Raw genomic sequence first — 25,507 nt, 5'->3', positions numbered from 1 at the left:
TACAACACTACTCCTCATACACAGTTTAAACTAGAAACACCATTCAAAATGTAAAATGTGCAGACTGGTCTGGAATAGTGTGCTTGTATACAGCTATTTGATACTATTTATAGTTTTTACATTTTTATTAAACTTCATCTGCTTTCATGGGATTTCTTCAATGTTCTAAAGCTTCCATTGTGAGATCACGACTTCCAACATTCCATTCACTGTGAACTTTTGACACAAAACAGCTCCTTTGACCACTTTCCCAAAACAAGTTAGACAAAAGGTTAGAGAATATGAAATCTTTCTCTGCTTCTCGGCTATTCAAATCTTAAATCAGTAAAAAAATGTATTCTACCAATCGAACAGCTGTTTTAGTAACCGCATCAACATTTTCTCAAACTTTTTATAAAGAACTTATATTTTACCACTTTCCCAACAAGTTAGACAAAAAGTTAGAGTGTATGACATCTTGGTCTACTTCTGTTATTCAAATCTGAAATCATAACAGAATTCTCTTCTACCAACCAATAGTTTAGAGCAGTGGTTCTCAATCCTGGTCCTGGGGACCCAAAGGGGTGCACAGTTTTGTTTTTGCCCTAGCACTACACACCTGATTCAAATCATCAAAGCCTTTTGATGAGTAGATCATTTGAATCAGCTGTGTAGTGCTAGGGCAAAAACAACATTGTGCACCCCTTTGGGTCCCCAGGACCAGGATTAAGAACCAGTGGTTTAGAGTGACAATAGCTAGCTAATGTCAGTTACAGTGGGAGGAAAAAGGTATTTGATCCCCTGCTGATTTTGTACGTTTGCCCACTTACAAAGAAATGATTAGTCTATAATTTTAATGGTAGGTTTATTTGAACAGTGAGAGACAGAATAACAACAAAAAAATCCTGAAAACACATGTCAAAAATGTTATAAAATGATTTGCATTTTAATGAGGGAAATAAGTATTGCAAAACATGACTTAGTACTTGGTGGCAAAACCCTTGTTGGCAATCACAGAGCTCAGACGTTTCTTGTAGTTGGCCACCAGGTTTGCACACATCTCAGGAGGGATTTTGTCCCACTCCTCTTTGCAGATCTTCTCCAAGTCATTAAGGTTTCAAGGCTGACATTTGGCAACTCGAACCTTCAGCTCCCTCCACAGATTTTCTATGGGATTAAGGTCTGGAGACTGGCTAGGCCACTCCAGGACCTTAATGTGCTTCTTCTTGAGCCACTCCTTTGTTGCCTTGGCCGTGTGTTTTGGGTCATTGTCATGCTGGAATACCCATCCACGACCCATTTTCAATGCCCTGGCTGAGGGAAGGATGTTCTCACCCAAGATTTGACGGTACATGGCCCCGTCCATCGGCCCTTTGATGCAGTGAAGTTGTCCTGTCCCCTTAGCAGAAAAACACCCCCAAAGCAGAATGTTTTCACCTCCATGTTTGATGGTGGAGATGGTGTTCTTGGGGTCATAGGCAGCATTCCTCCTCCTCCAAACACGGCGAGTTGAGTTGATGTCAAAGTGCTCCATTTTGGTCTCATCTGACCACAACACTTTCACCAGTTGTCCTCTGAATCATTCAGATGTTCATTGGCAAACTTCAGACGGCATGTATATGTATTCTTGAGCAGGGGAACCTTGCGGGCGCTGCAGGATTTCAGTCCTTCACGGCGTAGTATGTTACCAATTGTTTTCTTGGTGACTATGGTCCCAGCTGCCTTGAGATCACTGACAAGATCCTCCCGTGTAGTTCTGGGCTGATTCCTCACCGTTCTCATGATCATTGCAACCCCACGAGGTGAGATCTTGCATGGAGCCCCAGGCCGAGGGATATTGACAGTTCTTTTGTGTTTCTTCCATTTGCGAAAAATCGCACCAAATGTCACCTTCTCACCAAGCTGCTTGCCGATGGTCTTGTAGCCCATTCCAGCCTTGTGTAGGTCTACAATCTTGTCCCTGACATCCTTGGAGAGCTCTTTGGTCTTGGCCATGGTGGAGAGTTTGGAATCTGATTGATTGATTGCTTCTGTGGACAGGTGTCTTTTTTACACGTAACAAGCTGCGGTTAGGAGCATTCCCTTTAACAGTGTGCTCCTAATCTCAGCTCGTTACCTGTATAAAAGACACCTGGGAGCCAGAAATCTTTCTGATACTTATTTCCCTCATTAAAATGCAAATCAATTTATAACATTTTTGACATGCGTTTTATTGGATATTTTGGTTGTTATTCTGTCTCTCACTGTTCAAATAAACCTACCATTAAAATGATAGACTGATCCTTTCTTTATCGGTGGGCAAACGTACAAAATCAGCAGGGGATCAAATACTTTTTTCCCCCACTGTAACAGCTCTATTGTCTCGTTATTGAGCAGCACAAATGGAGCCATTGCTATGGATACCAATGCATTTTAATGGCAAATAAGGGCCATAGACTGGTAAAATATGTCTGATATTACATCTACTTTTTGAACTGTAGCCATACAAAAATGTGCATAAATTAACATGGGTTTGAATGAGAACCATAGCAACACAGAGGTAGCTGTTCAAAACGGTCCTGCTCCTTGTCCAATTAAACTACACTGAACAAAAATATAAACGCAACATGTAAATGTTTAATGAGCTGAAAAACATACTTTTTCAGAGCTGAAGCAAGTCACACAATTTTTCTTCATGAAAATTACCATCTGGTTTATTACTAGTATTGGCCAAATAAAGCTAAATATTGTCTTTGTGATTCTACCACAGCAAAAGTCAGTGGCGAGGAAGAAATGTGCTGGCTGCAAAATAGCAGTCCACACCATGTGTATCGAGCAGCTAGAAAAGGTGACTATAAACTTGATCAATTATTATATTATACTTATACAACATAACCAGGAATATTTATGTTTTTGACCAATGTTGTTGTATTTTCTCTCCACAGATCAATTTTAGATGTAAGCCATCGTTTAGGGAACCCGGATCTCGAAATATTCGAGAGGTCAGTATCTTTCTGGTCCCTGCACCACTTATTCTTCGTTTCTCTCCAAGTTATTTATTCGTTGACTGTATTTCTGTTTCACTAACTGATTCAGTCTACTTCAGTCATTTTCAATTTCAGTGCATTATGATTTGTAATATGATTCAACAACGATTCCTAAATTCCAGCCCAACGTTGTCCGTCACCATTGGGTCCACAGGAGGCGCCAGACTGGGAAGTGTCGACAGTGTGGGAAGGTCAGTGAGAACCATTCACCAACCATATATTCACAAACAGTGCCTTCAGAAAGTATGCACACCCCTTGACTTTTCCCACATTTGTTACAGTCTGAATTTAAAATGTATTAAAATTAGATTTTGTCACTGGCCTATACACAGTACCCCATAATTTGTTTTTACAAATGAATTAAAAATGAAAAGCTGAAAAGTCTTAATAAGTTTTCATCTCCTTTGTTATGGCAAACCTAAATAAGTTCAGGAATAAAAATGTGCTTAACAAGTCACATAATAAGTTGCATGGGCTCTCTCTGGGTGCAATAATACTGTTTAACATGATTTTATGACTACCTCATCTCTGTGCCCTACACATACAATTATCTGTAAGGTCCCTCAGTCGAGCAGTTAATTTCAAGTACAGATTCAACTACAAAGACCAGGGAAGTTTTCAAATGCCTCCCAAAGAAGGGCACTTATTGGTAGATGGGTAAAAAAAAGCAGACATTGAATATCCCTTTGAGCATGGTGAAGTTATTAATTACACTTTGGATGGTGTTTCAATACACCCAGTCACTACAGAGATACAGGCGTCCTTCCTAACTCAGTTGCCGGAGAGGAAGGAAACCGTTCAGGGATTTCACCAATGGTGACGTTAAAACAGTTACAGAGTGTAATGGATGTTATAGGCAAAAACTGAGGATGAATCAACAACAATGTAGTTACTCTACAATACTAACCTAAATGACAGGGTGAAAAGAAAGAAGCCTGTACATAATAAAAATATTCCAAAACATGCTTCCTGTTTGCAATAAGGCACTAAAGTAAAACTGCAAAAAATATTTGCAAAGAAATTAACTTTAATCTTGAATACAAAGCATTATGTTTGGGGCAACTCCAACACAACACATCAATGAGTACCACTCATATTTTCAAGCATGGTGGTGGCTGCATCATGTTATGGGTATGCTTGTCAATGACAAGGGCTAGAGAGTTTTCTAGGATAAAAAGAAATGGAATATTGTGAAGCATAGGCAAAATCCTAGAGGAAAACCTGGATACACTGGGAGCAGACACTGGGAGAAAAATGTACCTATTAGCAGGACTATAACCTAAAGCACAAGGCCAAATATACACTGGAGTTGCTTACCATGACAACATAGAATGTTCCAATGTTCCTAGTTACAGTTTTGACTTAAATCTGCTTGAAAATGTATGGCAAGATTGGAAAATGGCTGGCTTACAAATCAAATCAAATCAAATCAATTTATATAGCCCTTCTTACATCAGCTGATATCTCAAAGTGCTGTACAGAAACCCAGCATAAAACCCCAAACAGCAAGCAATGCAGGTGTAGAAGCACGGTGGCCAGGAAAAACTCGCTAGAAAGGCCAAAACCTAGGAAGAAACGTAGAGAGGAACCAGGCTATGAGGGGTGGCCAGTCCTCTTCTGGCTGTGCCGGGTGGAGATTATAACAGAACATGGCCAAGATGTTCAAATGTTCATAAATAACCAGCATGGTCAAATAATAATAATCACAGTAGTTGTCGAAGGGTGCAACAAGTCAGCACCTCAAGAGTAAATGTCAGTTTGCTTTTCATAGCTGATCATTGAGAGTATCTCTACCACTCCTGCTGTCTCTAGAGAGTTGAAAACAGCAGGTCTGAGACAGGTAGCACGTCCGGTGAACAGGTCAGAGTTCCATAGCCGCAGGCAGAACAGTTGAAACTGGAGCAGCAGCACGGCCAGGTGGACTGGGGACAGCAAGGAGTCATCATGCCAGGTAGTCCTGAGGCATGGTCCTAGGGCTCAGGTCCTCCGAGAGACAAAGAAAGAGAGAAAGAGAGAATTAGAGAGAGCATACTTAAATTCACACAGGACACCGGATAAGACAGGAAAAATACTCCAGATATAACAGACTGACCCTAGCCCCCCGACACATAAACTACTGCAGCATAAATACTGGAGGCTGAGACAGGAGGGGTCAGGAGACACTGTGGCCCCATCCGATGATACCCCCGGACAGGGCCAAACAGGAAGGATGTAACTCCACCCACTTTGCCAAAGCACAGCCCCCACACCACTAGAGGGATATCTTCAACCACCAACGTACCATCCTGAGACAAGGCCAAGTATAGCCCACAAAGATCTCCGCTACGGCACAACCCAAGGGGGGGGCCAACCCAGACAGGAAGACCACGTCAGTGACTCAACCCACTCAAGTGACGCACCCCTCCTAGGGACGGCATGGAAGAACACCAATAAGCCAGTGACTCAGCCCCTGTAATAGGGTTAGAGTCACTTTTATTGTAAATAAGAATAGAATATGTTTCTAAACTTACGTGTAGTCATAAATGAATTGTGAATAAATTATGTGAGAAAGTTACAAATGCACAAATATCATACCCCCAAGACTTGCTAACCTCCCACCATTACAGTAACAGGGGAGGTTAGCATTTGTGCATCTGTAACTTTAACACTCATCATTATTCACGATCCATTCAGGACAGTGGTTCCCAAACTTTTTATAGTCCCGTACCCCTTCAAACATTCAACCTCCAGCTGTGTATCCCCTCTAGCACTAGGGTCAGCGAACTCTCAAATGTTGTTTTTTGTCATAATTGTAAGCCTGCCACACACTATACGATACATTTATTAAACAAAAGAATGAGAGTTTTTGTCACAACCTGGCTCGTGGGAAGTGACAAAGAGCTCTTATCGAACCAGGGCACAAGTAATAATATAATAATAATCAATCATTTTGCTCTTTATTTAGTCATCTTAAATATAAAACCTTATTTGTTCATCAACAATTGTGAATAACTCACCACAGGTTAATGAGAAGGGTGTGCTTGAAAGGATGCACATTACTCAATTTTGTCCCCCATATTGAATATAGTTGTGTCGAGTCCCTGTAATCCTAGATTCAGATCATTCAGGCGAGAAAAAACATCACCCAGATAGGCCAGTTGTGTGAGTAACTCGTCATCATGCAAGCGGTCAGACAAGTGAAAATTATGGTCAGTAAAGAAAACTTTAAGCTCGTCTCTCAATTCCAAAAAAACGTGTCAATACTTGCCCCTTGATAACCAGCCACTTCTGTATGTTGTAAAAGAGTTACATGGTTGTTGCCCATATCATTGCATAATGCAGAAAGTACCCGAGAGTTCAGGGGCCTTGCTTTAACAAAGTAAACCATTTTCACTGTAGTGTCCAAAACGTCTTTCCAGCTGTCAGGCATTTCCTTGGCAGCAAGAGCCTCTCGGTGGATACTGCAGTGTACACAAGTGGCGTCGGGAGCAACTGATTGCTCACGCGATACCACTCCACTATGTCTCACTGTCATGGCTTTTGCGCCATCAGTACAGATACCAACACATCTTGACCACAAAAGTCCATTTCATGTCACAAAGCTGTCCAGTACTTAAAAAAGATCCTCTCATGTTGTCCTGGTTTCCAGTTTTATGCAGAAGAGGATGTCTTCCTTAATTGACCCCCCATAAACGTAACGGACATATACCAGGAGCTGTGCCAGGCTCCTGGTATATGAAGAAGAAGGTTTGGTTTCCAAGAATGAAGGTTTCCTGCGAGAGAGTAACGGTTAATGTGATTGGATGTTCATTATTTGACTAGGCTACCTATATTTGACATTGTGTTGTTATTTCGTTGAACACTAGATGGTTTAATTTTATTCTTGGCAGTGAAACGAGGCTACTCAGGTGAGAAAAAAACCTCACCCAAATGTATAGCCCCGTTGGAAAATATAAATGTACTGTTTGAAAATGTGAAGAATTTTTGATTTTTATTTTAAATAAACAATTTATTATTATAATTCGATTTTTTTTAATGTTAATCACATTTTTATTTGGCGTACTCCCGACGGCATTGCACGTGCCCCTGATTCAGGACTATCCGTGATCATGTAGAGTCACAAGCTTGATGTAATCATTGCGTGCTAGGAATATGGTACCAAATACTAAACCTTTGAGTACTTTAATACACATATAAGTGAATTTGTTCCAATACCTTTGGTCCCCTATAAATTTGGGGACTATGTACAAAAAGTGCTGTAATTTCTAAATGGTTCACCTGATATGGATGAAAATACCCTAAAATTAAAGCTGACAGTCTGCACTTTAACCTCATAGTCATAATAATTTCTGGAGCCAAAACAACAAAATATTTGTCACTGTCCCAATACTTTTGGAGCTCACTCTACAACACAGGTGTCAAATTCATTCCACGGAGGAACGAGTGGCTGCGGGTTTTCGCTCCACCCTTGTACTTGATTAAAGGAATTAAGGTCACTAATTAGTAAGGAACTCCCCACACCTGGTTGTCTCGGGTATAATTGAATGGAAAAAACAAAAACCTGCAGACACTAGGCCCTCCGTGGAAGGAATTTGACACCCCTGCTCTACATATACTCAAGTACTGCAAACCATTAAGAGCTGTCTTAACGCAAATTTGTAAAATGTTATTTATTCCTCTACAGGGTTTTCAACAGAAGTTCTCATTCCATAGTAAAGAGATTGTTGCAATCAGCTGTTCTTGGTGCAAACAGGCAGTAAGTACCTGTAGTCCATAGGCTGTATCAACTGTTAAAAGTATGGTCCCTATTCACACCCACCCCTTTTTCCTTGGCCCTAACTCTTCGATGTTTGCATATCTGAAGGGTCTGGATAGGTATACACAGTTTAGTGGTGGAGCTTCCACTGTATTTCTTCCACCTTACAGTTCTGCAAACATAGAAAGGTTAAGGCCAAGGGGAAAGGATGGGGAGCAAATTGGGACATACTGACTTTGGGTCAGTTTGAGATGGATATTTCAGTTTGGAGCAGAGAGTGGAGTTGTGTATCCTGACTTTGGTAACTTTGGTATGGTATTGATTGTTGTACTCTCCTCTGTCCAGTATCACAACAAGGTGACGTGCTTCATGCTACAGCAGATAGAGGAGACTTGCTCGCTGGGAGCTCACGCCTCCGTCATAGTGCCGCCCACCTGGATCATCCGGGTCCGCAAACCACAGGTACTGCAATGATCAACACACATACACACACACACACAAACACAGTTATGTTGATTCAATGGATGTATTTGTTTTTGTCTCCTCAGACGTCATTAAAATCAAGTAAAAAGAAGAAACGCACATCTCTGAAAGGAAAGCCGAGTAAGAAGGTAGTAGAGGTAAGGAAAATCATATTAACATGTAAATATTGTGATTATGATAATGTCCTCTTAAGTTGTTTCATTTGATGATGAGAACATTGAGATAACAGAGGCGGTTGATCTTCGTGTCTCGACTGTTTTCTCTGCTCCAGGATGGTCGATGGAAGCCCTTCATAGTAAAGCCTGTTCCCTCGCAACTCATGAAACCTCTGCTGGTCTTCGTCAACCCCAAAAGTGGAGGCAACCAGGTGAGTTTGCTCAATGTCCAAAGCTCCCTTGAAACCACTGTGTATGGGGATTTGTCCACACAACTCAAACATACAGTGCATTCGGAAAGTTTTCAGACCCCTTGACTTTTTCCACATTTTGTTAAGTTACAGCCTTATTCTAAAACATTCCTCATCAATCTACACACAATCACCATTATGAAAATGTGAAAACAGATTTTTATAAAGTTTTGCAAAATGTATAAATAATTGAAATATAATTCACATAAGTATTCAGACGCTTTTGCTATGAGACTTGAAATTGAGCTCAGGTGCATCCTGTCTACATTGATCATCCTTGAGATGTTTCTACAACTTGATTGGAGTCCACCTGTGATAAATGCAATTGATTGGACATAATTTGGAAAGGCACACACCTGTCTACATAAGGTCCCACAGTTGACAGTGCATGTCAGACCAAGCCATGAGGTCGAAGGAATTGACCGTAGAGCTCCGAGATAGGATTGTGTCGGGGCACAGATCTGGGGAAGGGTACCAAAATATTTATGCGGCATTGAAGGTCCCCAAAAACACAGTGGCCTCCATCATTCTTAAATGGAAGAAGTTTGGAACCAGCAATACTCTTCCTAGTGCTGGCCGCCCAGTCAAACTGAGTAATTGGGGGAGAAGGTGACCAAGAACCCGATGGTCACTCTAGCAGTGCTCCAGAGTTCCTCTGAGAAGATGGGAGAACCTTCCAGAAGGACAACCGTCTCTGCAGCACTCCACCAATCAGGCCTTTATGGTAGAGTGGCCAGACGGAAGCCACACTCCTCAGTAAAAGGCACATGACAGACCGCTTGGAGTTTTCCAAAAGGCACCTGAAGGACTCAGACCATGAGAAACAAGATGCTCTGGTCTGATGAAACCAAGATTGAACTCTTTGGCCTGATTGCCAAGCGTCACATCTGGAGGAAACCTGACACCATCCCTACGGTGAAGTATGGTGGTGGCAGCATCATATAGTGGGGAAGCTTTTCAGCGGCAGGGACTGGGAGACTAGTCAGGATCGAGGGAAAGATGAACAGAGCAAAGTACAGAGAGATCATTGATGAAAACCTGCTGCAGAGCTCTCTGGACCTCAGACTGGGGTGAAGGTTCATCTTCCATCAGGACAACGACCCTAAGCACACAGCCAAGACAACTCAGGAGTGGCTTCGGGACAAGTCTCTGACTGTCCTTGAGTGGCCCAGCCAGTGCCCGGACTTGAACCCGATCTAACATCTCTGGAGAGATCTGAAAAAAGCTGTGTAGCGGCTCTCCCCATCCAACCTGACAGAGCTTGAGAGGATCTGCAGAGAAGAATGTGAGAAACTCCCCAAATACAGATGTGCCAAGCTTGTAGAGCCATACCCAAGAAGATTCAAGGCTGTAATCACTGCCAAAGGTGCTTCAACAAAGTACTGAGTAAAGGGCCTGAATAGTTATGTAAATGTGCTATTTCAGTGTTTTATTTTTGATAAATTATCAAAAATGTTAACTGTTTTTGCTTTGTTGTTTTGGGGTATTGTGTGTAGATTGATGATAAAAAATACCTATTTAATCAAATTTAGAATAAGGCTGTAAGGGAAAAAAAATGTGGAATAAGTCAAGGCGTCTGAATACTTTCCGAATGCACTGTACATTGATGTCAATGAGAGATTTACGCTGAAGTTAGTTACACTGTCTACATCCCTTAGTGTAGAAATTAATTACTGATGATGTCTATGCATTGTGGGATCCCCCAACAGCTTAACCTTTACAGTAAAGTATTTTATGTTAGAGAGCGACATATGTGTTACTACTCTCAGACAGGGCTACCTCAATCACGCGAATTCCAAATACAGCTGTCGCGGTGACCGTATTACCGCCACTCCGGCAGTCGCGATTCATAACGTAGTTAAATCCCTGTGAACGTTGGTCACGATAATCCCAACCAAAACTTCGCATGTGAATGGCGCTGATGGATAGTCTACCAAATTTGTTAACGGCCTTCGCTAATGGCCTGGTACGCAGCGCTCTATTGTCCCTCCAATCACTTTCTGAACACTTCATGATTGATTTTGAATCATTTGAATGATGAGGACATGCAGCCCTTATGTTTTGTTTTCTATGACATTCCCAGATTTATGGGCCTATCAAAACTAAGTAATTAATCTATTTTATTGTGATGGTATAGGCTGTATTAAATGGATTTATTTGACTTTTTAAAATGCAGATGTTCCAAAGGCAGCTTGTATGCGTGGAAGCCCAGAGATGCTAAACATGTTTATGTTAATTAAAGGTCAATTACCGTGAGACTGGCAGTCATTTTTAATGACAATTACCGGCTGACAAAATTGAATGACCGCCACAGCCGTAATTCGAAATCACCTCTGCTACACTCATGTCTATTGTTTTGCAGGGAGCCAAGATCATCCAGTCGTTCATGTGGTACCTCAACCCCCGACAGGTGTTTGACCTCACCCAGGGAGGGCCCAAGGAGGGGTAAGAAACACGCAACAACTGCATTCACAAACGTTAACATTTTGGTCGTGTTTAGAATGATATAACAACGTAAGCAGTTGTTGTGTTTTTAATTAGTGTGCCCGGTTGTGTTTTTATCCCTCAAGGTTAGAAATGTATTCCAAAGTGCCCAACCTGCGGATTTTGGCGTGTGGAGGTGATGGAACAGTGAGTACTAGACAGCAGCGCTTCACATTAGTAATATTCTAATTAATATAATCAAACAATTTTTATTCCTGAAACGTAATGCATATAACGACTGTAAGTAGAGGAATAGTTCACTGTCTCCCTCTGACCGTGGCATGTGCCATTCAGAGAGTGAATTCTTGTTCTAATTACCTGGTTCGCCAGGTGGGTTGGATCCTGTCAGTCTTGGACCAGCTCCAGTTGAACCCTGCGCCTGCCGTGGCTGTCCTGCCCTTGGGGACGGGGAACGACCTGGCCAGGACTCTCAACTGGGGAGGGGTGAGTGGCTGGCTGGCTGTGTGGAACCACACCATGAACTAGGGATTTATCCTAGATTATAAACTGTGTAGTTTGGCTTCTGGGTGTTGCGTGGTATATACCATGGGTATGATACAAAATGACTTGTTTACTGTTCTAATTATGTTGGTAACCAGTTTATAATAGCACTAAGGCACCTCTGGGGATTGTGGAATATGGCCAATATAACACGGCTAAGGGCTGTATTCAGGCACTCTGCGTTGCGTCGTGGTTAAGAACAGTCATTAGCCGTGGTATATTGGTCATATACCACACCCCCTTGGGCCTTATTGCTTAAAAATACCATGGGCTATTGAATCGCTGTTAGGCTATATGCTATCTTGGGTAGGCTAAGTAGGCTAGCTAGTGTCATCAGAGAGGCAAAATGAGGAATGAGACACAGTAGCAAGAAAAGACACAATCAGCAATTAGATTAACACAATACAAGTTGTATTGTTTCAATTATTTCAGTTAGATATTGAGGATGTATGTTTTTGTCTTTTGTTTTTATGAAATTCCTCTCTCGTCTTTTCCCGCAGGGCTACACTGATGAGCCAGTGTCTAAGATCCTGTCTCATGTGGAGGATGGGAACGTGGTGCAGTTGGATCGCTGGAACCTCCTGGTGGAGCCCAACCAAGAGGCCGTTCACGAGGAGAAGGATGAGCACCAGACAGACAAGGTTAACTCAGTTTAGAGTGTCTCACACCAGCCGTCAAAAGCTTATGGGCTAATTTTACTATTAGTATTTGCATTGTTTTATGTCTCTGCATAGAGATAAGGACATCACAAGCATAACATTTTAAAATAAAATGCGATTGAATGATGTCGTTTGTAATTGCTTAATATGTTTTTGAAGGTATATGCTATGCTATGATCAATCTCTTAAATTGGTTGTAATTAGGCCAATCTCAAACCTCCCCTTTTTTCGAAGATACTAGAAAAGGCCGTAGCCCAGCGGCTGACGTCATTTTAAAATTCGCACAGTATCTTTGAAACCTACCAATACGGTTTTAGACCATTTCACAGCACTGAGACTGCGCTTGTCAAGGTAGTAAATGACCTAATGTTTTTCTCTTATCATGGTCATGTCTCTATTCTTGTTCTTTTAGATTTAAGTGCTGCCTTCGATACGATTGATGCTATTCTCACTAAGAGGCTAGAATACTTGGTTGGTCTACGAGGACATTTTCTCAACTGGTTCAAATCGTACCTCTTTGAGTGGTATCAATTCGTTAAGCTGGGTGATAATTAATCTGAATGTTCCAAGGTTGAATGTGGCGTTCCCCAAGGTTCTGTGCTTGGACCCCTTTTATTTTACTTGTACATGCTACCCCTTGGTAATGTCATCTGCAAGCACAACATCCACTTTCGTTGCAACACTGATGATACCCAATTGTATTTATATTTTAAACCAGACGATGCATGAGACTTGCATCACAGATGTTAAACACTGGATGACAACTTGTTGCTTTTAAACTCTGATAAGACATAAATTATGCTACTTGGCCACAATACATTTACAAACAAAGTGTCAGACCTCACTCTCAACATTGATGGTTGCCTCATTACACCAAACATGGTTCTTAAAAACCTTGGTGTTACCTTTGACCCCGGCCTTACTTTTTACAACCACATAAAAAGCGTATCCAAAACAGCATACTTCAATCTCAGGAACATTTCCATAATTAGACACTTCATCCATGCATTTGTTTAATCTAGGCTAGACTACTGTAAAGCCCTCCTCTCCAGCTGCTCAAGCTGTAATATTAGAAGCCTACACCTTGTACAGAACACTGCAGCTCAGATTTGAACTAACACTAGAAGGCATGAGCACATTACTCTAGTTTTATCTGCACTACATTGGCTGCCTGTAAACTATCGGTCTGATTTTAAGATCTCACTCTTAACTTTTAAGGCACTGCATGGCCTTGCCCCCTTTTATCTGACGGACATGCTCGTTCAATACAACCCAGTGAGGGCGCTCCGCTCCCAAGGAGCCGGTCTGCTTATGGTTCCTAGATGCAGAACCAAGGCGGGGGACGGAGTGTTCTCTAGTAAAGCACCTCAGTTGTGGAACAGCTTGCCCTGTCGGGTAAGAGGGGCAGACAACATAGAGGTTTTTAAATCACTTTTAAAAACCCACCTTTTAGCCAAGCATTTAATACCTGTAAGTTTTTACACATCCTCCTTTTATTATTGTTTTCATTTGAAGTGTGTTGTAATTTAAAATGCACTTTAAATAAAGTTTGATTTGATTATGGGATTTGTGTAACATGAATGAAACATTTTCTTGGATAAACAGTGCTACCAGTATGCTGATCTACTGTATGTACATCAGCTCTGTAATTATTTTAACTGTGACAATTTTGTTGTTGTTTTGGCTCTGTACTCCAGCACTTTGGATTTGAAATGATACGATGACTATGAGGTTAAAGTGCAGACTGTCCACTTTAATTTGATATTTTCATCCATATCGGGTGAACCGTTTAGAAATTCGAGCACTTTTTGTACACAGTCCCCCCATTTTAGGGAACCAAAAGTATTAGAGTACAGAGCCAAACAAACAAAATATTTGTCACTGTCCCAATAATTACGGAGGGCACTGTATTTCTGTTGACATCATGTGTCTCTGCTTTGTTTGTTAGCTCCCAATTGATGTCTTCAACAACTACTTCAGCCTCGGCTTCGACGCTCACGTCACACTGGGGTTCCACGAGTCCAGAGGTTTGTCCAAAATGTGCATCTTTCGCTAGCTGAAATTACTTTTGCTAGCTGAAAATAGTCACTATGTTACTGCAACAACAGTCTAAAGCAGTCTCGCTCTCCTTAGAGGCCAACCCAGAGAAATTCAACAGCCGTTTGCGGAATAAGATGTTCTATGCAGGGGTGAGTGCTTTGACAAAATATATAACTTTGCTCCTCTCCCACTATGGAGTTGTTTGCTCTGTGTCTGATCTGCTTTACTGTATATCTAGGTCATGTTCATTAGGGCAAAATGTTTCAAAACGGTTTTAAACGGAAAGCCAGCGTTCTTATTGGACAAGTTCAGAGAGTACATCCCCATTTCACTTTGTTTCAAACTGTTTTCCTACTGAATTCAAACCTGATTCTTTATTGCAGACGGCCTTCTCTGACTTTCTGAGTGGCAGCTCCAAAGACCTTGCCAAACACATTAAAGTTGTGGTGAGTGGACTTCTAGACCTGAATGGGACTAAGACCCAGAGCACAATGAGAAAGATTGTCCCAAGACTGAGTGTCTATATACCATATTTGATCAGTTTCTAGAATGAACATTTTCCTGGCGAAGATGGTAGATTTTTAGGCATGTTTCTAGGATACCAATGTCCATTCTAGAGATATATGTGTAACTCTATGGTCTGTACTCTGTTTCTCTGAAACCCCTTTTTGTCAGTGTGACGGCACAGACCTCACCTCTAAAGTCCAGGACCTGAAGTTGCAGTGTCTTGTGTTCCTCAACATTCCCAGGTAAGCGTTTAGAATATTTTGAAACTGGATGCACCTGCATTCGGAAAGTCTTCAGACCCCTTGACTTTTTCCACATTTTGTGACATTACAGCCTTATTTTAAAATTGATTAAAGAAAAAAAATGTCATCATCAGTCTACATACAATACCCCATAATGACGAAGCGAAAAAATGTTTTTAGACATTTTTGCAAATGTATAAAAAATGAATAAATAAAATACCTTATTCACATAAGTATTCAGACCCTTTGCTATGAGACTCGAAATTGAGCTCAGGTGCATCCTGTTTCCATTGATCATCTTTGAGATGTTTCTACAACTTGATTGGAGTCCACCTGTGGTAAAGTCAGTTGATTGGATATGATTTGGAAAGGCACACACCTGTCTATATAAGGTCCCACAGTTGACAGTGCATGTCCGAGCAAAAACCAAGCCATGAGGTCTAAGGAATTGTCCTTAGAACTCCGAGACAGGATTGTGTCGAGGCACAGGGTACCAAAAATTTTTGCGGCATTGAAGGTCCCCAAGAACACAATGGCTTCCATCATTCTTAAATGGGAGAAGTTTGGAACCACCAAGACCCTTCCTAGAGCTGTCCGCCCGATCAAACTGAGCAATCGGGGGAGCTCTGACAGAGCTCCCGAGTTCCTCAGTGGAGATGAGAGAACCTTTGAGAAGGACAAGCCTCTCTGCAGCACTCCAACAATCAGGCCTTTACGGTAGAGTGGCCAGGCGGAAGCCACTCCTCAGTAAAAGGCACATGACAGCCCGCTTGGAGTTTGCCAAAAGGCCCCTCAAGGACTCTCAGGCCATGAGAAACAAGATCCTCTGGTATGATGAAACCGAGATTGAACTCTTTGGCCTGAATGCCAAGCGTCACGTCTGGAGGAAACCTGGTACCATCCCTACGGTGAAGGATGGTGGTGGCAGCATCATGCAGTGGGGATGTTTTTCAGCAGCAGGGACTGGGAGACTGGTCAGGATCAATGGAAAGATGAATGGAGCAAAGTACAGAGAGATCCTTGATGAAAACCTGCTCCAGAATGTCCTTGAGTGGCCCAGCCAGAGCCCGGACTTGAACATGATTGAACATCTCTGAAGAGACCCTGAAAATAGCTGTGCAGCGACTCTCCACATCCAACCTGACAGAGCTTGAGAGGATCTGCAGAGGAGAATGGGAGAAACTCCCAAAATACAGGTATGTCAAGCTTGTAGCGTCATACCCAAGAAGACTTGAGGCTGTAATCGCTGCCAAACGTGCTTCAAAGTGCTGAGTAAAGGGTCTGAACACTTATGTAAATGTGAAATTTCAGTTTAAAAAAAAAAAATACATTAGCAAAAATCTCTAAAAACCTGTCTTTGCTTTGTGTATATGGGGTATTGTGTGTAGATTGATGAGGGGGAAAAAAACAATTGAATCCATTTTAGAATAAGGCTGTAACGTAACAAAATGTGGAAAAAGTCAAGGGGTCTGAATACTTTCCAAAGGCACTGTATAGACTCCCATTAATAGGCATTGAGTCAATTCAATGGACACACAGAACGATAAAAATGGACCAGATGGCATTATGATGCAGCAGTGTAAGACATAACATGAGCATGTGCTGTATGACACCCTTATAATGTGATATATTCATCTCATTATGAGCCTGACTCATAGTCTGTTTTGCATGGACTTGCTATGGGTTAAAGAAGGATCCCCATAATTCCATCCAGGTCAGCGGGAGGGGTCAACCAATGAATTACGCTCCTGAGCAAACATTCTATAACCACTGCAGGTGGCAATAACCAACCTTAGCTTTTACCTGTTCAGACTATACACACTCCAGTACAGTAGGTGGTGGTATGCACCTTTAATCAGTTTATTTACACATCTATGCCTATACACTCAGAGGTAGAATAATAAGTAGTACATGGACTACTTTAAATTGAAGATGGCTATCAATAGCTCTGCCCATGCTGTCACAGAAGAGGTAATTGCAAAGCTAGAAGATGACCTCTCAAGTGCATTTCTATGGCCTGACAAAATACCAGCCATTTTGAGTCGGTAGAACGTTTCTTTAATATAGAGACATACCATATTAGAAGTCTTATTAAAATGCATAATAAAGGCTCAGACATGTTTGCAACAAGTTATAAAGAATGATGCATTATACCTGTTATCAAGTGTTGTATTTTGATTGTGTGCTGTAGTTACTGTGCCGGCACCAAGCCGTGGGGTCACCCCAGTGAGCACCTTGATTTTGAGCCGCAAAGACATGACGACGGCTGCATCGAGGTCATCGGATTCACCATGACCTCTCTGGTGAGCTCTCAACCATACCTGATGTCCTCTGACATCTCATGGAATATACTAATTACCATTTGTACAGCCTAACATGCACGTTGTAGGCTTTGTGTCTGTAGTGACGCCTCAACCACTGAGATGCAGTGCCTTAGACCCCCACGCCACTCGGGAGGGAATGTTGTTTTCATTACAACATCCTTGTTTATTTTTCATTAGTATCTCTCAATTTCCATATGGGGATCAATAAAATGGATTCAATTCAGTTCAATTTTCTTGCTCTCTCTTTCTCTCTGTCCCTCCAGGCCACTCTGCAGGTGGGCGGTCACGGCGAGAGGTTGAACCAGTGTAAGGAAGTGACCCTGACCACCTACAAGTCCATCCCCATGCAGGTAGATGGCGAGCCCTGTAAGCTGGCCCCTTCCGTCATCTACATCAACCTGAGGAACCAAGCCAACATGGTGCAGAAGACCAAGAGGAGGATCTCCATGCCCCAGCTCAATGAGTTAGTAACCATAAACCTTGTGATACCGGACCTCAACATTGTGTTCCCGTTCTAGATCAGAAACCTAGAATGACTGTAGTCGAGGCTAGAGTTAATGCTATCCATATGATTCCATATGGATGTCTAGTAGCTCTCTACCAGCCAACAATAATCTATACCAATGTTTCTTAATCCTGGTCTTAGTGACCCATAAGGGTGCACATTTTAGTTTTTGCCCTAGCATTAACACCTGATTCCACTAATCAAAGGTTTGATGAGTTGATTAGTGGAATCAGGTGTTTATTTGTAGGGCAAAAACTAAAATGTGTACTCCTTTGTGTCCCCAGGACCAGCATTAAGAAACACTGACCTATACAATATGTACAAGCATAATGTTTCTGTCTGTGTCCTCTCAGTCAGCAGCCAGTTCCTGAGAAGCTGCAGATCAGAGTGAGCAGGATCAGCATGCACGCCTATGAGGCCCTGCACTACGACAAGGACAAGCTCAAAGAGGCCTGTGAGTATAAACATACATATTCTACACACTGCACCTCTGTCATTCCCTTACTAAGGAGACCACTATGACAGGGATATAGCAGATTGAAACATGCAGGCTTTTGCTCCAACACATTAGCAAAGGGCATCAAAGCTGGGACCAAGAGACTGAAAAACAGCTTCTATCTCAAGGCCATCAGACTGTTAAATAGCCATCACTAGCACCTTAGAGGATGCGGCCCTATATACATAAACTTGAAATCACTGGCCACTTTAATAATGGAACACTAGTCACTTAAATAATGTTTACATATTTTGCATTACTCATATGTACAGTTGAAGTCGGAAGTTTACATACATTTAGGTTGGAGTCATTAAAACTCGTTTCTCAACCACTCCACAAATTTCTTGTTAAAAACCTGTTAGGGACAGACATGCCGCTAGTGGAACGCCTCACCAATATCCAATGGTATAGCGTGGCGCGAATTACAAATACCTCAAAAATGCAAAACTTCAATTTTTCAAACATATGATTATTTTACACCATTTTAAAGACTCTCCTTTATCTAACCACATTGTCCAATTTCAAAAAGGCTTTACAACGAAAGCAAAACATTAGATTATGTCAGGAGAGTACCCAGCCAGAAATAATCACACACCCATTTTTCAAGCTAGCATATAGGTCACAAAAACCAAAACCACAGCTAAATGCAGCACTAACCTTTGATGATCTTCATCAGATGACACTCCTAGGACATTATGTTATACAATACATGCATGTTTTGTTCAATCAAGTTCATATTTATATCAAAAACCAGCTTTTTACATTAGCATGTTTTGTTCAGAACTAGCATACCCACCGAAAACTTCCGGTGAATTTACTAAATTACTCACGATAAACGTTGACAAAAAACAAACAATTATTTAAAGAATTATAGATACAGAACTCCTTTATGCAATCGCGGTGTCCGATTTTAAAATAGCTTTTTGGTGAAAGCACATTTTGCAATATTCTGAGTAGATAGCCCGGCCATCATGGCTAGCTATTTTGACACCCACCAAGTTTGGCACTCACCAAACTCAGATTTACTAGTAGAAAAATTGGATTACCTTTGCTGTTCTTCGTCAGAATGCACTCCCAGGACTTCTACTTCAACACCCAATGTTGTTTGGGTTCCAAATAATCCATAGTTATATCCAAATAGCTCCGTTTTGTTTGTGCGTTCAAATCACTATCCGAAGGGTGACGTGCCAGCGTGTTTCGTGACAAAAAAATTCTAAATATTCCATTACCGTACTTCGAAGCATGTCAAACGCTGTTTAAAATCAATTTTTATGCGATTTTTCTCGTAAAATAGCGATAATATTCCAACCGGGAGACGTTGTATTCGTTCAAACACTGAAAGAAGAAAATGGTGTCGTCACATGCACGCGAGCAGCAGTGTCATTGTTCTCAGAAGGACCACTCTCCAAAACCCCTACTGTTTTTCGCCCAGAGACTGCAGAGTTATCATTCAACGTTCTGGCGCCTTCTGAGAGCCAATGAAAGCCTTAGAAAATGTCACGTTACAGCAGAGATCCTGTATTTTCGATAAAGAGGCTACAGAAGGCCAAGAAATGGTCAGACAGGGCACTTCCCATATAGAATCTTCTCAGGTTTTGGCCTGCCATATGAGTTCTGTTATACTCACAGACACCATTCAAACAGTTTTAGAAACTTTAGGGTGTTTTCTATCCAAATCTACTAATTATATGCATATTCCATTCTAGTTTCTGGGCAGGAGTAATAACCAGATTAAATCGGGTACGTGTTTTATCCGGCCGTGAAAATACTTCCCCCTATCCCAATCAGGTTAACAAACTATAATTTTGGCAAGTCGGTTAGGACATCTACTTTGTGCATGACATAAGTCATTTTTCCAATAATTGTTTACAGACAGATTATTTCACTTATAATTCACTGTATCACAATTCCAGTGGGTCAGAAGTTTACATACACTAAGTTGACTGTGCCTTTAAACAGCTTGGAAAATTTCAGAAAATTATGTCATGGCTTTCGAAGCTTCTGATAGGCTAGTTGACATTATGTGAGTCAATTGGAGGTGTACCTGTGGATGTATTTCAAGGCCTACCTTCAAACTCAGTTCCTCTGCTTGACATCATGGGAAAATCAAAAGAAATCAGCTAAGACCTCAGAAAAACAATTGTAGACCTCCAGAAGTCTGGTTCATCCTTGGGAGCAATTTCCAAATGCCTGAAGGTACCACGTTCATCTGTACAAACAATAGTACGCAAGTGTAAACACCATGGGACCACGCAGCCGTCATACCGCTGAGGAAGGAGACGGTGTTCTGTCTCCTAGAGATGAACGTACTTTGGTGCGAAAAGTGCAAATCAATCCCAGAACAACAGCAAAGGACCTTGTGAAGATGCTGGAGGAAACCGGTACAAAAGTATCTATATCCACAGTAAAACGAGTCCTATATCGACATAACCTGAAAGGCCGCTCAGCAAGGAAGAAGCCACTGCTCCAAAACTGCCATAAACAAGCCAGACAGTGGTTTGCAAATGCATATGGTGACAAAGATTTGTACTTTTTAGAGAAATGTCCTCTGGTCTGATAAAACAAAATTTTAACTGTTTGGCCATATTGACCATCGTTATGTTTGGTGGAAAAAGGGGGAGGCTTGCAAGCTGAAGAACACCATCCCAACCGTGAAGCACGAGAGGGGCAGCATCGTGTTGTGGGAGTGCTTTGCTGCATTAGGGACTGGTGCACTTCACAAAATAGATAGCATCATGAGAAGGACATTTTTGTGGATATATTGAAGCAACATCTCAAGACATCAGTCAGGATGTTAAATCTTGGTCGCAAATGGGTCTTCCAAATGGACAATGACCCCAAGCATACTTCCAAAGTTGTGGCAAAATGGTTTAAGGACAACAAAGTCAAGGTATTGGAGTGGCCATCACCAAGCCCTGACCTCAATCCTATAGAACATTTGTGGGCAGAACTGAAAAAGCGTGTGCAAGCAAGGAGGCCTACAAACCTGACTCAGTTACACCAGCTCTGTCAGGAGGAATGGGCCACAATTCACCCAACTTATTGTGGGAAGCTTGTGGAAGGCTACCCGAAACGTTTGACCCAAGTTAAACAATTTAAAGGCAATGCTACCAAATACTAATTGAGTTTATGTAAACTTCTGACCCACGGGAGTGTGATGAAATAAATAAAAGCTGAAATAAATAAAAGCTGAAATAAATCATTCTCCCTACTATTATTCTGACATTTCACATTCTTAAAATAAAGTGGTGATCCTAACTGACCTAAGACAGGGAATTTTTACTAGGATTAAATGTCAGGAATTGTGAAACGCTGAGTTTAAATGTATTTGGCTAAGGTGTATGTAAACTTCCGACTCCAACTGTATATACTGTATTATATTCTATTCTACTGTGTTTTAGTCTATGCCGCTCTCGACATTGCTCGTCCAAATATTTATATATACTTAATTCCATTCCTTTACTTTAGATTTGTGTATTTTTGTGAAATTGTTCGATATTACTGCACTGTTGGAGCTAGAAACAGAAGTATTTCGCTACACCAGCAGTAACATCTGCTAAACATGTCTATGTGATCAATAAAATTGGATTTGATTTGGAAACTACTGTAACAGAATGTCTTTTCCCTGTCTCAGCTATTCCACTGGGCATCATCACGGTCCCAGGAGACAGCGATCTGGAGAACTGCCGTTCACACATTGAGAGTCTACAGGACAGTCTGGAAGAGGTATGTAGGAGACATGTACAGTTGTGGGAACTAAAGTGTTTTTAAAACCTTGTTGCACACACATTGCGGCAATTGTTCTGCCAGTATGGTGACGCAACCTAACTTTTTGGTGCCCGCAACTGTAGGGAGGAGTGAGAGTACGGATTGGCCAAGTCCATTTACAGTGCCCTCCACTCATATTGACACCCTTGGTAAATATGTGCAAAACAGGCTGTAAAAAAATATATTTATTGTTTATCCTCTTGGTCTTTATTTTGAAAATATTCACAAAAATCTAACTTTTAATTAAAGTAAAATAATTGGAAGAAATAATTAAACTAATATTTTTCTCAAGTATATATGTGTGCCACAATTATTGGCACTCCTTTATTCAATACTGTGTGCAACCTCTCTTTGCCAATATAACAGCTCTGAGTCTTCTCCTATAATGCGTAATGAGGTTGGAGAACACATGGCAAGGGATCTGAGACCATTCCACCATACAGAATTTCTCCAGATCCTTCAGATTTCAAGGTCCACACTTGTGGACTCTCCTCTTCAGCTCATCCCACAGGTGTTCTATGGGGTTTAGGCCAGGGGCTGGGATGGCCATGGTAAAACCTTGATTCTGTGGTCAGTGAACCATTTTTGTGTTGATTTTGAGGTGTGCTTTGGTTCGTTGTCCTGCTGGAAGATCCAACCAAGGCCCAGTTTAAGCCCATGATAATAAAACTCAGCAAAAAAAGAAACGTCCCTGTTTCAGGACCCTGTTTTTCAAAGATAATTCGTAAAAATCCGAATAACTTTACAGATCTTAATTGTAAATGGTTTAAACACTGTTTCCCATTCTTGTTCAATGAACCATAAACAATTAATGAACATGCACCTGTGGAACGGTCATTAAAACACTAACAGCTTACAGACGGTAGGCAATTAAGGTCACAGTTATGAAAACTTAGGACACTAAAGAGGCCTTTCTACTGACTCTGAACACCAAAAGAAAGATGCCCAGGGTCCCTGCTCATCTGCGTGAACGTGCCTTAGGCATGCTGCATGGAGGCATGAGGACTGCAGATGTGGCCAGGGCAATAAATTGCAATGCCCGTACTGTGAGACAGCTAAGACAGCGCTACAGGGAGACAGGACGGACAGCTGATTGTCTTCGCAGTGGCAGACCATGTGTAACAATGTACCTGCACAGGATCGGTACATCCGAACATCACACCTGTGGGACAGGTACAGGATGGCATCAACAACTGTCCAAGTTACACCAGGAATGCACAATCCCTCCATCAGTGCTCAGACTGTCCGCAATACGCTGGACTGAGGGCTTGTAGGCCTGTTGTAAGGCAGATCCTCACCAGACATCACCGGCAACAACGTCGCCTATGGGCACAAACCCACCGTCGCTGGACCAGACAGGACTGGCAAAAAGTGCTCTTTACTGATGAGTTGCGGTTTTGCCTCACCAGGGGTGATGGTCGGATTCGCATTTATCGTCGAAGGAATGAACGTTACACTGAGGCCTGTACTCTGGAGCGGTATCGATGTGGAGGGTCCGTCATGGTCTGGGGCAGTGTGTCACAGCATCATCGGACTGAGCTTGTTGTCATTGCAGGCAATCTCAATGCTGTGCGTTACAGGGAAGACATCCTCCTCCCTCATGTGGTACCCTTCCTGCAGGCTCATCCTGACATGACCCTCCAGCATGACAATGGCACCAGCCATACTGCTCGTTCAGTGCGTGATTTCCTGCAAGACAGGAATGTCAGTGTTCTGCCATGGCCAGCGAAGAGCCCGAATCTCAATCCCATTGAGCACGTCTAGGACCTGTTGGATTGGAGGATGAGGGCTAAGGCCATTCCCCCCAGAAATGTCCAGGAACTTGCATGTGCCTTGGTGGAAGAGTGGGGTAACATCTCACAACAAGAACTGGCAAATCTGGTGCAGTCCATGAGGATAAGATGCACTGCAGTACTTAATGCAGCTGGAGGCCACACCAGATGGTGAATGTTACATTTGGTTTTGGTCCCCCCTTTGTTCAGGGACACATTATTCAATTTCTGTTGGTCACATGTCTGTGGAACTTGTTCAGTTTATGTCTCAGTTGTTGAGTCTTATGTTAATACAAATATTTACACATAAGTTTGCTGAAAATAAACGCAGTTGACAGTGAGAGGACGTTTCTTTTTTTGTTGAGTTTATTTATCCTAACAAGTTGTCCAGGGCCTGTGGAAGAAAAACAGGCCCAACAATATCAAAAATCCATACTTCAGAGTGGGGATGAGGTACTTTTCTGCATGGATATCTTTCTGTCTATGCCAAACCCACCTCTGGTGTTTGTTTCCCAAAAGCTTTATCTTGGTCTCATCTGACCATAGAATCCGGTCCCATTGAAAGTTCCAGTAACGTTTGGCAAACTGTAGGTGCTTCAGTTTGTTGTTTGATGACAGCAAAGGCTTTTTTATGGCAACCATCCCAAACAACTTGTGGTTACGGAGGTGGCATCTGATCATAGTTTGAGACTTTCTGATCCCAAGACCCAACTAACTTCTGCAGTTCTCCAGCAGTGATCCTTGGAAATATTTTGGCCACTCTAACTATCCTCCTCACTGTGCGTGGGGTCAATATAGACCTGATAGTGGAAATGGGCATTTTCAACCTTTTGAGCTAGTTTCTCACAGCCATTTCCTGATTTGTGCAGCTCAAAAACATTTTGTCACACATCATTACTGTATTCTTAGGTCTTTCCCATAGTGATGGATGACTGTGGGAACTTGGCCTGCATGTCACCTCATATTTATTCCCCAGTGAAACAGGAAGTCATGGCTTACCACTTAAGTATTCCTAATCACTCAGGTGAACTTAAAAACGTAAAATATGAATGGGAATATACTTCAATTAGATTTTACACATAAGAATTTCAAGGGGTGCCAATAATTGTGCCACACATGTTTTGTAGAAAAATATTTATTTAATTTACTTCACATTGAAAAAAATATATAATTTTGCTTCAATTTAAAGGTTAGATTGTTTGTGAATATTTTGATTGAAAGACCAAGAGGATAAACAGCAAAGACATTTTTTTTTTTTACAGTCCATTTTGCTCATTTTTTACCAAGGGTGCCAATATTGGAGTGTGGAAATGTGTGTGGGCGAAAGAATGAATGAGTGCCAAAATAAGTAAAAGCGAGAGAAAAGGAACTGGGCTGAGAGTGAGAGAAAGAGAGGATAATGAGAGTGAGTGTCATTAAATATTTGACCATATGATAGACTTCATGTTGTCTGCTGTGCCCCCTAGTGGAGCTCAGATGTACTTCAGGAAACAAAATGATGTGTGGCAAGCCTCAAATGCTCCTCTGGAAGAACTGAAGTACCTGGTTTATAAAGATGTTACATGCTCTAGGAAATGAGA

General features: G+C 41.7%; 1 protein-coding gene across 5 annotated transcripts in view; it reads left to right on the top strand.

Moving 5' to 3' along the window:
• The window catches only part of dgkzb (diacylglycerol kinase, zeta b), a 111,338-nt gene that overhangs the window by 77,265 nt on the left and 8,566 nt on the right, over window positions 1–25,507 (top strand). For all 5 annotated transcript variants that reach the window (XM_029758383.1, XM_029758384.1, XM_029758381.1 and 2 more), the window contains exons 4-22: window positions 2,729–2,806; window positions 2,904–2,960; window positions 3,128–3,196; window positions 7,669–7,740; window positions 8,086–8,202; window positions 8,289–8,360; window positions 8,495–8,590; window positions 10,992–11,074; window positions 11,200–11,260; window positions 11,444–11,557; window positions 12,115–12,255; window positions 14,222–14,300; window positions 14,407–14,462; window positions 14,697–14,759; window positions 14,989–15,062; window positions 17,254–17,365; window positions 17,650–17,849; window positions 18,245–18,345; window positions 22,022–22,113. In XM_029758383.1, coding sequence (XP_029614243.1) covers window positions 2,729–2,806; window positions 2,904–2,960; window positions 3,128–3,196; window positions 7,669–7,740; window positions 8,086–8,202; window positions 8,289–8,360; window positions 8,495–8,590; window positions 10,992–11,074; window positions 11,200–11,260; window positions 11,444–11,557; window positions 12,115–12,255; window positions 14,222–14,300; window positions 14,407–14,462; window positions 14,697–14,759; window positions 14,989–15,062; window positions 17,254–17,365; window positions 17,650–17,849; window positions 18,245–18,345; window positions 22,022–22,113 — 1,737 coding nt within the window. The remainder of the gene's footprint in view (window positions 1–2,728; window positions 2,807–2,903; window positions 2,961–3,127; window positions 3,197–7,668; window positions 7,741–8,085; window positions 8,203–8,288; window positions 8,361–8,494; window positions 8,591–10,991; window positions 11,075–11,199; window positions 11,261–11,443; window positions 11,558–12,114; window positions 12,256–14,221; window positions 14,301–14,406; window positions 14,463–14,696; window positions 14,760–14,988; window positions 15,063–17,253; window positions 17,366–17,649; window positions 17,850–18,244; window positions 18,346–22,021; window positions 22,114–25,507) is intronic.

This window comes from Salmo trutta, chromosome 7 (assembly GCF_901001165.1).
Source record: "Salmo trutta chromosome 7, fSalTru1.1, whole genome shotgun sequence".
Classification (NCBI taxonomy): domain Eukaryota; kingdom Metazoa; phylum Chordata; class Actinopteri; order Salmoniformes; family Salmonidae; genus Salmo; species Salmo trutta.
The sequence above is the reverse complement of the archived record's forward strand: the minus strand, read 5'-3'. Positions and strand labels throughout refer to the sequence as shown.